Source organism: Hemitrygon akajei, chromosome 11, assembly GCF_048418815.1.
Source record: "Hemitrygon akajei chromosome 11, sHemAka1.3, whole genome shotgun sequence".
Lineage (NCBI taxonomy): Eukaryota > Metazoa > Chordata > Chondrichthyes > Myliobatiformes > Dasyatidae > Hemitrygon > Hemitrygon akajei.
The window spans coordinates 3,510,629-3,528,385 of NC_133134.1; the positions used below are offsets into that span (position 1 = coordinate 3,510,629).

General features: G+C 43.4%; 1 protein-coding gene across 3 annotated transcripts in view; it reads left to right on the forward strand.

Annotated features, from left to right (window-relative positions):
* The first annotated feature begins 501 nt into the window (after positions 1-501).
* The window catches only part of xpo6 (exportin 6), a 164,106-nt gene continuing 146,850 nt past the window's right edge, over positions 502-17,757 (forward strand). For 2 of the 3 annotated variants that reach the window (XM_073060061.1, XM_073060062.1), the window contains exon 1: positions 502-664. In XM_073060061.1, coding sequence (XP_072916162.1) covers positions 662-664 — 3 coding nt within the window. In that variant the 5' untranslated portion in view covers positions 502-661. The remainder of the gene's footprint in view (positions 665-17,757) is intronic. The other variant, XM_073060060.1, reaches the window with a different exon arrangement.

Here is a 17,757-nt window from a genome sequence, read left to right on the forward strand (position 1 = left end):
GAGGGAACAGAGACTGTCCGGTGGGTGAGGTCTTTGATTATGCTGGGTGTCTTACTGAGGCAGTGGGAAGTGTAGACGGAGTGTATGGAGAGAAGGCTGGTGTCACTGATATGCTGAGCTGTGTCCGCACCTCTCTGTAGTTTCAGGCATTTCATTCCAGGGTAATATTTAGATGTTAAATGCCAGCGCATTAAATGGGCTGAACTGCCTTTCGCAGGCGACGCCCGCACCTTCACGCAGGTCACGTGGTTGGGAGATCGAGTTCGCGTGCCCCTCGGTCACCTGACCTGCCAGTCGGTCACTTTCAGAGCCACCAATCACATCAGAGCTCCTGCTCAGCCGCACATCCGAACAAACCAACCAGAGGTTCTCCCCTCCCCTTGCGAGACCAATTACCGGGTACGCTGCCAACCAGCCAATAGCCACTCGAGCCCTATATGCTCGCCAATGAGTGAGCGCGTAGGGATCCGGCGCGATCCGGTCTGAGCCGGCCCGGTCCTGCGCGTTGGGCGGATCCGGGGCGGCAGCGGAAATGGCGCGGAGGAGGCCTGGCCTGTAGGCCCGAGAGCCAGAGAGCTGCAGCCCGCCTCCCGTCGCTTAAAGGGACTGCTCAGGGGCGCTCGGAGTATGAGCCGGACCGGCATATCATCGCAGTCTAAGCATGGTGAGTGCGCCTCGGGTGCAGTAGCGCCGCCCACCCGGCTCCTGTGGTCCCGCAATTGATTTAAGGGAAGCTGCCCAGCCCTAGGCCTCTCTAGTATAACCCCCAGTGTAGCTCCGGCCTCCCGGCTTCTGGCCCTCTCTTCCCCACCCTGGTTCGGGCATTGGTGTTTGGTCTTGCTCAGCCAAAGCTGTCTCCCAAGCAAAGGGATGGATGTCACCGTTAAGAGGCGGTCTTCAAGCCTACTCTGACATTTTAGTTTAGTCTTGTTCATCTTTATGTCAGTTACACATTGGTTGCTTATTGCTAAATATATGATTTTGTTATTATTGCATGCAGCCAGGTTGTAGGTATCTATGTCAAACCACTCTGCTGTATTATTTTTAGATAACCTTATATAAATAGTGTTATTTAGTGGCAGCAGGACAGTGCAAAGATATAAATTTATTATATACAGTATTACCTGATGAAGGTGCCTCTGAAAGTCAGCATCCACCTGGCAAGATCTTCACCATCTGGGACATACCCAATTCTCATTACTATCATTGAAGAGGAACCTAAGGCTCACTTCTGCTTCTTGTAAGCCCATCACTTCCACTGGGGATAGGCCGCTGACAGTAGCTCGCCAGAGTCTTCTGTTCTGAGCTAGTCTTTCAAGTTGAACCTAGGTGTAGCCCATCTTTGAAGATCCTTACTTTCTCAGGGCTTTGGAGCTTCTGTTGGTGTTTCTGTGGGAGTTGCTTGCCCTTCCTTTGCTTCTGGGCTCTGGACAGTCCCTGGCAGAGTTGTGAAGGCTCACTGCTTAAAGATGACCTCTGCTGAGGGAAGCATTGTGCCTGTGATAGAACAGGCAGAGTCTACAACATCAAGTAGCCTCTATTGCACACTGAACTTCCGTAGATATTTGCTGAAGTTTTCGATGGCATACCGAATCACATTAAACTACTAATGAAGTATAGCCGCTGGCATGCATGCATTGATAGATCCTTGGAGGTGATGACACTTGGCACTGATCTCCCTATTCTCCATGCCTCCCTCGGTGAATACTGATGTAAAGTAATCGTTGAAGACCTCACCCACGTCCTTTGCATCCAAGTGAATGTTCCCTCCAAATATTTGATGGAATGAATACCATTTCTCCTTCTGGTTTTTTTTCCTCTCTTACCTCCTCCTCCTCCCCTTGATGTCTCTCTTCCTTCACTTTCTCTCCTGATCAACTCTCCTCCTCTTCAGATTCCTTCTTCTCCAGCTCTTTACCTTTCCCATCCACCTGGCTTCACCTGTCATCTCCTGGCTTGTCCTTCTTCTGCTCCCTGCACCTTACTTTGGGTATCTTCCCTTTCCTTACCAGTCCTGATGAAGGGTCTCGGTCTGAAAAGTTGACTGCTTATTCCTCTCCATAGATGCTGCCTGACCTGAGTTTCTGCAACATTTTGTGTGTGTTGCTCTGGATTTCCAGCATCCACAGAATCCCTTGTGTTTCTCCCTTTATCCTTGAGTGGGCCTTACCCTTTCCCGAGTGATTCACTTGCTCTGGGTGATCTCAAGTGAGTTCCTTAGGGGGTGCTGCAGCATTGAGCTGCAAGAAGCATTACAGTACATTTACTTCAGAACATACAAAATGGAAGAACAAATGGGTAATGCGGCTTCTTGGAGACTGTAGTTGCTGGTATCTGGAGGAACTCAGTGGGCTGAGTTACATCTGTGGGGAGGGGATGTTAATGTTTCTAGTTGAAATCCTACATCTGCAATATTAGCTACAGCACAGAAAGAGGTTCTTCAGTCCACCCTGGTTACGGCAACCTTCATGCCAATCTAGCTAGACCCATCAAAATTCAAAACAAAAGTGCCTATGCAAAATATTCACACCCCTTGGAAGTTTTCAGCATTGAATCACAGTGGAGTTAATTTGGCTTTTTTTACACTGATCCATAGAAAAATACTTTTGTGTCAAAGTTAAAACATCTCTACACATGATCTAAATTAATTACAATTATAAAACACAAAATAATTGATTGCATAAGTACCCCCTTCAAGTCAGTATTTAGTAGATGCACCTTTAGCAGCAATTACAGCCTTGAGTCTGTGTAGATAGGTCTCTATCAGCTTTGTACATCTGGACACTGCGGTTTTTCCCCCTTCTTCCTTACAAAACTACCCAAGCTCTGTGAGACTGCATGTGAATGAACAGCCCTTTTCCAAGTCCAGTCACAAATTCTCAATTGGATTGAGGTCTAGACTCTGACTTGCCCACTCCAGGACATTAACTTTGTTTTTTTTATATAAACCATTCCTGTGTAGCTTTGGCTTTAAGTTTGGGGCCATTGTCTTGCTGGAAAACAAATCTCCCAAGTCGCAGTTCTCTTGCAGACTGCGTCAGGTTTTCCTCCAGGATTTCTCTGTATTTTGCTGCATTCATTTTGCCCTCTACCTTCACAAGCCTTCCAGGGCCTGCTGCAGTGAAACATCCCACAGCATGATGCAGCCACCAACATGCTTCACGGTAGGGGTGGTGTGTTTTTGACCATGGTAGGGGTGTGTGGTGTTTGCCTTATGCCAAACATAGCGTTTAATCCGATGGCCAAAAATCTTAATTTTGGTTTCATCAAACCGTAGAACCTTATTCCAGCTGACTTCAGAGACTCCCACATGGTTTTTGGCAAACTCTAGCCGAGATTTCATGTGAGTTTTTTTCAACAGTGGCTTTTTCTTTGCCAGTCTCCCATGAAGCTGCAATTGGTGAAACACCCAGGCAACAGTTGTTGTATACACAGTGTCTCCTGTCTTAGCCACTGAAGCTTTTAACTCCTCCAGAGTTGCCATAGGTCTCTTGGTGGCCTCCATGAGTAGTCCCCTTCTTGCATGGTCACTCAGTTTTTGAGGACAGCTTGCTCTAGGCAGAGTCATGTTCTTTCCAATTCTTGATTGACTTAACTGTACTCTGAGGGATATTCAGAGGCTTGGAAATGTTTGTATCTATCTCTTGACTTGTGCTTTTCAATAATCTTTTCATGGAGATGCTTGGAGTGTTCGTTTGTTTACAGGGTGTAGTTTTTGCCAGGATACTGACTCACCAGCAGTTAGACCTTCCAGATACAGGTGTATTTTTTACTACAATCAATTGGAACACTTTGACTACACATGGTCTCCATAAACAGATCTCCATTTAACTAATTATGTGACTGCTGCACCAGTGATGATTTGGTGTGTCATATTAAAGGGGGTTGAATACTGATGCAATCAGTTATTTTGTGTTTTATATTTGTTAGTAATTAAGATCACTTTGTAGAGATCTGTTTTCACTTTGATGCAGAAGTCTTTCTGTTGATCAATGTCAAAAAAACCCCAAATTAAATCCACAGTGATTCAATGTTGTAAAACATTAAAACATGAAAACTTTGGCTGGAGGGGAATGCTTTTCATAAGCACTGTATGTTACCATGTACAACTATGAGATTCATTTTCTTGTGGGTATATTCTGTAAATCCAAGGAACACAATAGAGTCGATGAAAGACCCCGCCCAACAGGACAGACAAACAATCAACCAATGTGCAAATACAAAAGGAAGAAAAAGAAACAATAATAAATAAGCAAAAAATATTGAGAACTTGAGATGAAGAGACCTTGAAAGTGAGTTCATAGGTTGTGGAACAGTTCAAAGATAGGGCAAGTGAAGTGGGTCCTGAGGCTCCTGTACAACCTTCCTGATGGCAGCAGTGACCTAGGTGATGGGGGCCTTTGATGGATGTTGCTTTCCTGTGACATTGTTCCATGTAGATGTGCTCAGTGGTGGGGAGGGCTTTAACTATGATGGACTGGGCCTTATCCACTCCTTTTTGTTGGCTTCTCCATTCAAGAGCATAGGCATCTCCATACCAGGCTGTGATGCAGCCAGTCCACCACACATCTATAGAAGTTTGTCAAAGTATTAGATGTCATGCTAAATTTTCGCAAAGTCTTAAGGAAGTAGAGGTGCGTGCTGGGCCCAGAGTAGATCCTCTGAAATGATAACACCAAATAATTTAAAGTTTCTGATCCTCTGGTGAGGACTGGCTCATAGACCTCTGGTTTCCTCCTCCTTAAGTCAGTAATCAGCTCCTTGTTTGCTGACATTGAGTGTGGTGCCACCCAGTCAGATTTTACAATCTCAGTCCTGTATGCTGATTCGGCTTACAACAGTGGTTTCATCAGCAAACATTAAATACAGTGTTGGAGCTGTGCTTGGCCTCATAGTATAAAGTGAGTAGAGCAGGTGATGTTGCCAGTTCAAACTGTGTGAGGTCTGTATGTGATGAAATCGAGGATCCAATTGCACAGGAAGGTACTGAGGCCAAGGTCTCACATTGTCTGTATCTCACTATTCATCATCTGTTCTAAATGCTGCTTAAACTTTGCTGTTGTGTCTCCCTCTTCACTGCCCCCAAAATGTATTCCGGACCTCTACCACTCTGTTCCTTTAAACTTTGATCAACTCATCTTACAGCTTTGTGAGGAGCAGGTTTTTGTTTACACAGAGTGGTGGGGGCCTGGGATGCACTGCTTGGGGTGGTGGCAGAGGCAGAAACATTAGACGCTTAGTTAGCCCCATGAATGTGAGGGAAATTGTAGGATATGGACATTGTGTAGGCAGATGAGATTAGTTTAGTTGGTAATTTGAATACAAGGGCCAAATGGCCTGTTCCTGTGCTGTACTGTTCCAGTGTTTGACATTCCCACTCATCATTTACACAGACTGATCAGGTCTACCTTCAGCCTCCAGTGTTCCAGAGAAAATCCAAATTTGTCCAACCTCTCCAGATAACTTGTATCATCTAATCCAGGCAACACTTGTTCATTATTATATGTGGACCTCCACATTACTTGAGCCCAAAAGTTAGCTCACCGCCATTACCCATACGTATCTTCCTGTATTAATCAATGGTAAATCTCATCTGCGATTCACTGCTTGAGATGTGTCATCATCTGGATCCAGTACAGATTTATTAATGTGCATTGATAGAGCTTTATCTGTACAGTGTGCGGAGGAAAGCTTTGACATAATTTCCTGTGCATACAAACATGTAAATTGGAGAGGGTAAGCCCCACAGACTCTGAAGCCTGTTCCACTTGATAAGATCTGGCTATGACCCCAAATTTGTACTCCTGTTTACCAGCCCCATTACTTTTAATCTTTAGGTTTCTTGTAGTGGTAGCCATGCAGAATTTCTTTTACAAGGTGTGTTAATGAATATGTTAATCAATTCTGTTTTCAATCCAAGGACATGTCTTATTATCAATGCCCATTATAGAATGCACCCTTCAGAAACTTGTGACAGCGCAGTTATCATCTCTAGTAACTCCTGTCATCTGTCAACCTTGTAACTCAAGAATTCAATGGGCTTGGATGGAGAAGAATACAAGGCTTTAATCATATTCTTAGAAGTCATGCTGTGAGTCTAGTGATGCCTTCCACATCACGATGTTAATGTGTTGGCAGCCCTGGTGATGCGTTGCAGTTACGCAGGGCCTGGTGCAGCACATCTAGAGCATTGCACAGCCTTACTGTCCTTATCTACTGGTTTGAAAGCAGCATGGGGATGGTTTTCTGGAGACAACAGTTTGAATGGGTTGGGCATGAATCTACATGAGTTGACAAGAGTGAGGGGGCCATAGAAGGCCTCAAGGGCTCCTGACAGGTTGGATGTAGAGAGAATGTGGAAGCAGGGATTATTCATTTTTAAAACGGCAGAAATGAGGTGACATTTTCTTTCTCTTGTAGATCGTTTCCTCAATGTGGTGGAAGCAGACTTAAATTTTTAGTTGAATATATAGACAGACACTTGTGAACCAGGGTGTGAAGGTTTACATGAGATTGGTCATATTAAATGGAAGGGAGAATGTGACCAGCTCAGGAAGGCACTTCAGTTGCATGTACAAGTGGGACTGAAAGGCCTGTTTCTGTGCTGTATAATTTATGGTTCAATGAATTTAGATATGTTTAAGGGCAAGCCTTGACTAAATGTCTAGGCCAGTAGTTCAGAATTGATGCCCTTTTGTGCTGTCAGCAAGATTAAAGTATCATTTACTACACGAGATTCTGCAGATGCAGGAGCTCCAGAGCAGCACACTTGCAATGCTGGAGGAAGTCAGCAAGGATATTTCATGCTGAGACCGTATGGTAGTGTAGCGGTTGCTGTGCGATATTACGGCTCAGGGCGTTGAGAGTTCAGAGTTCATTCTGGCATTCTCGGTACGTCCTCCCCGTGGAATGTGTGGGTTTTCTCCAGGTGCTCCAGTTTCCTCCTGCAGTCCAAAGGCGTACTGAATAGGTTAATTGGTCATTGTAAGTTGTCGTGTGATTTAGGTTAGGGTTACATCAGGGTTGTTGGGGTTGCTGGGTGGCATGGCTCGAAGGCATGGAAGCTGTATCTCTAAGTAATTAAATAGCGTGACAGACTAGTCGACAGTAGTCAACTGTGGTCTTTCCTCTATCCTGGGTGTTTCTCAAACCAAATCTGATCTGATGCTTCTCAATGTCCCATTACTACTTGGCTTTAATTTGAATAGTTGGTGTGCTTAGTTTTGTATCTGAACACAGGCTGTGCTGCTCCAGGCAGAGTTTATTGCTTGTACCTCCCTTGTTATGAGTGGGTTGCCAGGATATTCAGGAGATGGGTAACCACAATGCTGGGGATGGCTTTTCACAGATTAATACATTTTCTTCTCTGAAGAACCATTCTCATTTGGCATTCTGTACTTTACCAGATGATTGGTTCTCTTGATTTATACTGTAGGCCAAAGGGCCTTTTCCTGTGCTGTACTGTGGCGTTCTGATTGCTGATACTAACTTTTTCTACTAGGTTTATTAAGTTGTTTGCAATGAAATTCCCTAATTGCCATTGTGAGACTTGAATGTTTCTGAATGAATAGTCCAAGCTCTGGAAGCTACAACAGTAACTTAACCTCTGTGCTCCTGTTTTCAATAATTACTTTAGCTTCATCTTTCCTCAGAATTCACATTTCTGGAAAAGGGAGATTTGTATCTTAGACAAAGATCATAGCCTTTTTGCATTTACTTTTTGTGCCTGTCTATCCTGCTAACCTACCCTTTGACAAGATATACATGGACAGTATATTTCCCTCCATTGATGCTGTCTGACGTGCTGAATTCCTCTAGCATTTTCTGCAAGATTTCTAGCAGTAGTGTTTATTGCTAGATCGTAAATCTTTTAAAATCTCTCCCTTTTCCTGGTTCTTATCAATGACTATTTCTCTAAAATATTAATGCTATTTTTCTCTGTGTAGCTGCTGTCTGATTTTAAATATTTACAGAATAGTCTGTTTTGGTTCAGTACTGGGATACCTGGTGGTATGTATTAATGGTTCACATTTAATGTAGGGGAATGAGGAAGGAAGGCATGGAATACAAGTAGAAATCAGTCCATGCTCGTGGGTGGTTATAAAAGTGAAATGCATTTTGAGAAGATGATGATTCTTGGAAAATGAGAGCAATTTTACTAAGTATTACTTTCTCAGGGAGTTTGAACTCTGTTGTTTCAGTTCAGCTCCCGTGTTAAGTTGGTTGTACATCCATAGGGTGACCATTTGGATCTATAACTGATTGATCAATAATCAGAAGTGCTGTGTATGCTGCAAACCCGTCAATATTGATGTGTTTGCTATTGTCAGATGCCTGGAAGCAAGGAATTTGCTGGGCTAAGTTTGTTGTCTTATTAAGCCATAAGGCATAGTAACTTCCTGGAAAAAAACAATTGGGTTTAGTTTACAAACAAGAGAAAATCTGCAAATGCTGGAAATCCAAGCAACACACAAAAACAAGCTTCTGCATCCAACACACATTTCTCTGCAACTTCTGCCATCTCAAACGGGCTCCCACCACCAAGCGCATATTTCCCTCTCCCCCACTTTCTGCTTTCCACAGGGATTGCTCCCCACGTGACTCCCTTGTCCATTCGTCCTCCCTCTTGGCACTTATCCTTGCAAGCGGAGCAAGTGCTACGCCTGCCCCTACACTTCCTCCCTCACTACCGTTCAGGGCCCTAAACAATCCTTCCAGGTGAGGCGACACTTCACCTGTGAGTCCGTTGGGGTCATTTACTGTGTCTGGTGCAACCAGTGTGGCCTCCTGTACATTGGTGAGACCTGATGTAGATTGGGAGTTTGTTTCACTGAGCACCTGGGCTCCATCCACCAGAAAAAGCCGGATTTCCCAGATGCCATCCCTTTTAGTTCTACATCCCATTCCCATTCCGATATGTCATTCCATGGCCTTTACTGTTACGATGAGGCCACACTTACGTTAGAGGATCAACACCTTATAATCCATCTGGGTAGCCACCAATTTCTCGAATTTCCGGTAATTCCCCCCCCCCCCCCCCCATTTCCTTCACTATTCCCCGTCCCCTTTCCCCTCTCACCTTATCTCCTTACCTGCCCATCGCCTCCCTCTGGTGCTCCTCCCCCCTTTTCTTTCTTCCATGGCCTTCTATTCTCTCCTATCGGGCTCCCCTTCTCCAGCCCTGTATCTCTTTCACCAATCAGTTTCACAGTTCTTTACTCCCTCTCCCAGTTTCACTTATCACCTTGAGTTTCTCCTTCCCCTACCCTCACCATTTAACTCTACTCCTCATTTTTTTCCCCTCCAATCTTGCTGAAGGGTCTCGGCCGAAACATCAACTGTACTTTTTTTCATAGATGCTGCCTGGCCTGCTGAGTCCCTCCAGCATGTTGTGTCGCTAAGTTTAGTTTATTTTGCCAGTAATGAAGCTTTGAGATACTGTATGGATTCTGGGGCCTGTACTACTGCTTCTGTGCTGTTGCTTTATCAGTGTTGGTGCTGATTCTCGTCCATGGTGACTTGGAGTTCAGAGTGTTATCCAGCACGAGACCCAGCTAGTCCGTGCTCACTAAGATGCCCATTTTGCTCATCGCCATCTAAACTTTCCAATCCAACTGTTGTTATTGTCCAGTTTCACAAGCATGCCACCCTTTGTGTAAAACAACATGTTGCTTCAGAATCTGCTTTAATATTACTGACCAATGTCGTGAAAAGTGTGTTTTGTGGCAGCAGTACTTTGCAATACATAAAAGTACAATGATGCATATTTAAGAATTAAATACTGCAAAAAGAGAGCAAAAGAAAAGAAAAATGACGTTAAAGTAGTGCACATGGCTTCATCATCTATTCAGAAGTCTGATGACAGAGGGGAAGAAGCTGTTCCTAAAATGTTGAGTGTGGGTCTTCAGGGTGCTGAGAAGAGGGCATGCCCTGGGTGATGGGGGTTCCTTAATGATGGATGCCACCTTTTTAAGGCATTGCTTTTTGAAGGTGTCCTTGAGACTAGTGCCTATTATGCAACTGGCCAAGTTTACAACTTTCTGCAGCTTTTTCTGATTCTGTGCAGTGGGTCCCTCTATACCAGATGATGCAATCATTTAGAATGCTCTCCACGGTACTTCTGTAGAAACTTACAAGAGTTTTTGGTTATATACCATGTCTCCTCAAACTCCTAATGAAATAATGAAAAATAATAAATCAAGTTACAATTAAATCTTTCCCCTCTCATCCTGAATCTAAATATTCCAGTTCTTAATTCCCCAACCCTGGGGAAAAGGCACCCTCTCTGTGCCCCTCATTATTTTATATACCTCTATAAGATCACTTGTCAGTCTCTTATACCTTAAGGAATAAAATCCCAGCCTGTCCAACCTGGTCCTATAACTCAGTCCCTCAAGTCCTGACAACATCCTTGTAAAGATTTCCTGCAATCTTTCCAGTTTAATAACATCTTTCCTGTAACAGGATGAGCAAACCACTCCATATGTAGCCTCACAAACCACCTGTACAGTGGCACTCTTCCTTCCCAACCTTTGTACTCAGTGTCCTGACTGATGAAGGGTCAGTGTGCCAAAAGCCTTCACCACCACTCTGCCTACTCTTGACTTCACTTTCAGGGAGTCATGTACTTGCACTTCAAGTTCTTGCTGTTCTGCAACACTCCCCAGGGCCCTGCTGTTCACTGTGTAAGTTCTTCGTGGATTTGTCTTTCCAAACTGCAGCATCTTGCATTTAAGCTTCATTTCCCAATCCTTGGCCCACTTATTCAGCTGATCAAAATCGCCCTGTAATTTTTGATAACCTTCATAATTGACTAAATCACCTGTTTTGTTGTCATCTGCAAACTTATTAACCTTGCCTTTTATATTTAATCTCAATAGTTGATATTTCTGACAAACAACAGTGGAGCTAGCACCGGTCCCTGAGACACATCACTAATTAGACAAACAACCTTCCACCATCACACTCTGCTTCCTACCATCGGGCCAAGTGTATGTCGAGTACTCCAGCTCTCCCTGGATCCCATGTGATCTGATCTTCCAGAGCAGTACACCAATTGTGTCTCTAATTACCTATTCTAGAAATAAGACTTATTGGTCAATAATTACAGGATTTTCTTTGCTGCCCTTCTAAAAGGCACCACAGTCGCCATGACATCTCACCTGTGGCTTACGATGATACAGATATCACTGCTAGAGCTCCTGCAGTTGCTTCACTGGCCTTGCACAGTGGGATTTGGCACCGGAGATTTGTCCACCTTCATGTCCTTTAAGACATCTAGAGATCTTGTGGCTTCACACAAAATGCCCTCCTTGGTCTTTGAGGAACCCTGTTCTCTCACCTGTTACCTCTTTTTCTTTAATATATCTATAAATTCTCTGCCAAAGTTATCCCCTTTATGCCCTCCTTGGGGTCCACTTCTGCATCCTCTATATTCCAGGAATTTTCTTGATCTCTACTGCCTGGACTTGGTTTGAATTCTCATGGCATGAATTGCTGTAGATTTTGTTGGCACTGGAGGGAGAATGGTTAATTTTTTTTTCTTCTGATATACTATCTGCTGGAATGATTTCTCTTTTCCCTCAATGGATATTGGGAATTACTCAGTTTCTGGTGATTCAGGAGTACTCTTTGTGAGCAAACAGAAAATGTGCACTCAAAAAACCATCCAGATAGCCTCCAACCTGATGGCATAAACAATTTTGTCTCACTTCCAGTGATTTCTCCCCCTTTTTGTACTTTGCCATTCTCCATTCCTGCTCTCCTCTTGCCCTTTCTCTTCTCACCTGCCTATCATCCTTCTCTGGTGGCTCCACCTCCTTCCCTTTCTCCCAGCATCCAGTGTCATCTTGTGTTAGATGCTGCTGCCTTCAGCCCTTTACCTCTTGCACCTATCCACCTTCCAGCTTCTCTTTTCTTTTCCCCTACTCCTTTTCACTCACCTGGTCTCGCCTATTACCTGCCAAACTATACTACTTCTCCTCCCTTGACTTTCTTATTCTGATGAAGGATTTTGGCCTGAAGTGTCAATTGTTTATTCCCCTCAATAGATGCTGCCTGACCTGCTGAGTTCCTCCAGCATTTTGTGTGTGTTGCTCCTCATAATATTACCTGTATTGAAATGGGTCTCAGTCTTGGTCATGGTCTCGTCCTGGAATAAGGTGAAGCAATGGTGGTTTTGCAGTACCTTCACTGAGAGGATTAAATAATTTTGCACATATCATCTTCTGTGCAAAGGTTGATTATTGTGAATGACATATAGTGGTCGACTTGGGTCCTGTGCGTTAATACCAACATGCCTGAATATATTCTGCATCATGGAAACTGCAGTGTGCTAGATGGTAGCAATCATGATGTTTTGTGGATAGTGCCTTTTGCTGAAAGACCAGTATTTTTGAGCCAGATCACTGAATCTGATTCTTGAATCAGTTAATTTTCACTGTGGTGCTTTGTTGCCATATTATAGCACATGCTGTTAAACACATTCACCAGCTGGACACCTGATTTTTTTTTTAGATATGTCTGTGGTATTTCCAGCAGCTTCATCGAAAATAGTTGTCCCCTAGCTAATAACCAACTGAAGTTGGGGATATCAACATTATTTAATGTCATTTCCAGTACTCAAGTGTAAAGGGGAACAAAATAATTGTTACTCCAATCCGATGCAGCACCAAGCAACACAATAAAATAAAGAACACAATAATAAAAAAACACAATTAATATAAATACGAAAGATAGCTTGTATACATAGATAGATTTTATGTCCATAAAGTGACATTAGAGACTGGAGTGTCTGTACATTAGGTGAATGACAGGAAATGATGAAGTAGTGAGTTGGTGGGTGGAGTATTGATCAGTCTTACTGCTTGGGGAAAGTAACTGTTTTTGAGTCTGGTGGTACTGGTGTGGATGCCTCCTCCCTGATGGAAGTGGAACCAACAGCCCAATAGCAGGGTGAATAGAAGCCTTCATGATGTTACTGGCCCTCTTCTAGCACCCTTCAGTGCATCTGTCTTTTTTGACAGGTAGACTGGTGCCGGTGATGTGTTGGGCAGTTATGACTACCCATTGTGGAGCTTTGGCTAAAGGAATTCATATTCGTGGTGCCCATCTGTAGAGCAGTTTGTTGTTGGAGGAAAAATTGAAGGTATAATCCAGTAATAGGAGAGGTTAGCTTGAGTATCTTTGCTATCTGAATAGTCACGATCCATCTGTTAACATGGCAAAAGGATCAATATAGCAAATCCAAAAAGATGGGTGAGAGAGAAAACCCCAAATCAGACCTATTGGGAAAAATAGTTTACTCCAACACAGATTAGAAATATAATTTACATAGGGACAGAATTGGGCCATTCCACCATTCTGTCACGGCTAAATTATTATCCTTCTCACCTCCATTATCCTGCCTTCTCCACATAATATTTGACATCCTGGCTAATCAAGAACATATCAACCTCCGCTTTAAATATACCCAATGATTTGGCCTCCACAGACAACTGTGGCAATGAATTCCACAGATTCACCACCATCTAGATAAAAACATTGCTCGTTATCTCTGTTCTAAATGGACATTGCTCTATTCTGAGGCTGTGCCCTCTGGTCCTAGGAAATATCTTCTCCATATCCACTCTATCTAGGCCTTTCAATATTTGGTTCCTATGATATCTACCCTCCAGCAAGTACAGGACCAGAGCGATCAAACATGCCTCATATTAACACTTTCCTCCCTAGAATCATTCTCATGAACCTCATCTGGACCCTGTCCCATGCCAGCACATTTTTACTTCAATAAGGGGCCTAAACCTGCTCTCAATGTTTAACTGCGGTCTTAAGACACCAGTGTCTTAAAATGCCTCAGTATCACATCCTTGCTCTTATATTAAAGTTACTAACATGGTTAGAGCATTGGCTGATTAGTAGGAGGCAGTAAGTAGGAATAAAAGGATCCTTTTCTGGTTGGTTGCCAGTAACTAGTGGTGTTCTCCAAGAGTCAGTGTTGGGAGCACTTATTTTTATGCTGTATATAAGTGATTTAGATGATGGAATAGATGGATTTGTTGCCAAGTTTGCAGATGATATGAAGATTGGTGGAGGAGCAGGTAGTGTTGAGGAAACAGATAGGATGCAGAAGGACTTGGATTAGGAGAATGGGCAAGAAAGTGGCAAATGAAATACAATGTTGGAAAATTTATGATCATGCACTTTGGTAGAAGAAATAAATGTGCGGACTATTTTCTAAATGGGAAGAAAATACAGGAATCTGAGATGCAGAGGAACTCGGGAGTCCTTGTGCAGAACACCCTAAAGGTTAACTTGAAGGTTGAGTCAGTGGTGAGGAAGACAAATGCCATGTTGGCATTCATTTCAAGAGATCTAGAATACAAGAGCAAGGATGCGATGCTGAGGCTTTATAATGCACTTGGTGAGGCCTCACCTTAAGTATTGTAAATAGTTTTGGGCCTCTCAACTTAGAAAAGATGTGCTGGCATTGGAGAGGGTCCAGAGGAGGTTTGCAGGAATGAAAGAATTATCATTCGAGGCACGTTTGATAACTCTGGGTCTGTACTCACTGGAATTCAGAAGGTTGAGGGGTGGGGGGTTCTCATTACAACCTTTCGAATGTTGAAAGGCCTAGACAGAGTAGACGTGGAAAGGATGTTTCCCATGGTGGGAGAGTCTAGGACAAGAGGGCACAGCCTCAGAATAGAGGGGCGCCCTTTTCAAAACAGAGATGCGGAGAAATTTCTTTAGTCAATGGTGGTGAATTTGTGGAATTTGTTGCCACATGCACCTGCAGAGGCCAGGTCGTTGGGTGTGTTTAAGGCAGAGGTTGATAGGTTCTTGATTGGACATGGTATCAAAGGTTACAGGGAGAAGGCCAGGAACTGGGATTGAGAGGGAGATTAAAAAAGAATCAGCCATGATTAAATAGCAGAGCAGATTCGATGGGCCAGATGGCCTAATTCTGCTCCTATGTCTTATGGTCTTATATTCTTGTGCTTTCAAACTGAATGCAAACATTGTATATACCTTTCTTACCACCTACTCAACCTGCACAAGACTGCTAAGTCCTTTGCACCTCTGATTTTTGAATTTTCTCCGTTTAGAAAATAGTCTACAGCTTTATTCCTTCCACCGAAGTGCATGACCATACTCTTCCCTGCACTGTATTCCATCTGCCACTTCGTTGCCCATTCTCCTAATCTGTTCAAGTCCTTCTGCAGCCTCCCAGTTTGCTCAACACTGCCTGCCCCTCCACCTGTCTTAATATCATCTGCAAACTTGGCCACAAAGCCATCAGTTCTCATCATCCAAATTGTTGATATACACCATGAAAAGAATCAGTCCCAATACTGACCCCTGTAGGTCACCACTAGTCACCGGCAGCCAACCACAGTAAGCCCCTGTTATTCTGACTCTTTGCCTCCTGCCAGTTAGCCAATCATCTATCCATGCTGGTCTCTTTCCTGTAATACCATGGGCTCTTGTTAAGCAGCTTCATGTGTGGCACCTTGCCAAAGATCATCTGAAAATCCAAGTAAACAACATCCACTGCCTGTCTGTCCTGCGTGTAGATGTGTTTGATTAATGTCACGTCCCTGACCCAAATTTGGAGGGCACAAAGGCAAAAGGACATGCATTTAAGGTGAGGGGGTTAAGTTCAAAGGTAATGTGTGGGGCAAGTTTTTCTTTTACGCAGTGATATGTGCATGGAATTATCTACAAGATGTGGTCGTGGAGGCAGATGCAATAAAGGCACAAAAATGGAGGGATATGGGCAATGTAAAGGAAGGATTAGTTTAGTAATACATTTAATTACTAGTTTAATTGGTTCAGCTCAACACCATGGGTGAAAGGGCCTGTTTCCATACTGTTTTATGTTGTAACGATCCCTTTCTGCAGTAGTCTCTATGCCAGCTGTCCGTGTGCCAGTGTTAATGATTCAGGAATATCTAATTCCTCAGAGGAACTTTCTGTGGCACAAACAAGGAGTAAATGGAGCAGAAAACTGCAAATGCTAGAAATCTGGAACAAATAAATGCGGTATTTGTGGAGAGAGTGGGGCGTTATGGAAGCATAGTAGTTAGTGTGATGCTATTACACCTCAAGGCATTGAGAGTTTGGTGTCCAGTTCCAGTGTCCTCTGTAAGAAGATTGTACAGTGGTGCTTGAAAGTTTGTGAATCCTGTAGAATTTTCTCTATTTCTGCTTAAGTATTACCTGAATACTCGGATCTTGGGGTCCCAGTCCATAGGATGCTCAAAGCAGCTGCACAGGTTAACTTTGTGGTTAAGAAGGTGTATGGTGTATTGGCCTTCATCAATTGTGGAATTGAAATTAGGAGCTGAGAGGTAATGTTGCAGCTATATAGGACCCTGGTCAGACCCTGCTGGAGTACTGTGCTCAGTTCTGGTCACCTCACTACAGGAAGGATGTGGAAACCATAGAAAGGGTTCAGAGGAGATTTACTAGGATGTTGCCTGGATTGGGGAGTATTCCTTATGAAAACAGGTTGAGTGAACTTGGCCTTTTATCCTTGGAGCAATGGAGGATGAGAGATGACCTGATAGAGGTGTATAAGATGTGAGGCATTGATCATGTGGATAGTCAGAGGCTTTTTCCCAGGGCTGAAATGGCTGCCACAGGAAGACACAGGTTTAAGGTGCTTGGGAGTAGTTACAGAGGAGATGTCAGGGGTAAGTTTTTTATGCAGAGAGTGGTGAATGCATGGAATGGGCTGCCACTAACAGTGGTGGAGGCGGATACGATAAGGTCTTTTTTAAAAAAAACTTTTTGATAGGTACATGGCGTTTAGAAAAGTAGAGGGCTATGGGTAATTTTTAAAGTTCGGGACAACTTTGTGGGTCGAAGGGCCTGTATTGTGCTGTAGGTTTTCCATGTTTCTGTGTTTCCTCAACATGATCAGATCTTCACACAAGTCCTAAAACTAGATGAAGAGAACCTGATTAAATAACACAAAAAAATCTTACTTGTTCATTTCTTTATTAAGAAAAAAGATCCAATATTTCATGCAATTGTTGGAAAAAGTATGTGAACCTTTGCTTTTAGTAACTGATGTGACATCCTTGTACAACAACAACTTCAATCAAATATTTCTGGTAACTGTTGATTAGTCCTGTACACTGCTTGCGGAAATTTCAGGCCATTCCTCCTTACAAACCTGCTTCAACTCTGGGATGTTGGTGAGTGTCCTTGCATGAACTGCTTGCTTCAGGTCCTTCCACATCATTTCTGTAGGATTAAGGTCAGGACTTTGACTCGGCTCTTCCAAAACACAAATTTTATTTTTAAACCATTCTGTTGTTTATTTACTCTTGTCTTTTAGATCATTGTCTTGTCACATTAAACAACTTCTATTAAGCTTCAGGTGACAGACTGCTACCCTGACATTCTCTTGTAAAATGCCTTGATACAATTTTGGATTCATTGATCCTTCAACGATTGTAAGCTGTCCAGGCCCCGAGGCAGCAAAATGGCTCCAAATCATTTTACAGTGCTCCTTCCACCATGCTTCACATTTGGGATGAAGTTTTGGTGTTGGTGTGCAGTGTCCTTTTTCCTCCAAACATAGCTATGTCCATTTCAGCCAAAAAGTTCAACTTTTGTCTCATCTGTCCACGGAACATTGTCCCAGAAGCACTGTAGACCACCCAGCTGGTCTTTTGCAAATTTAAGACGTGCAGCAATCTTTTTTTTGGAGAGCAGTGGTTTCCTCCATGGTGTCCTTCTATGAAC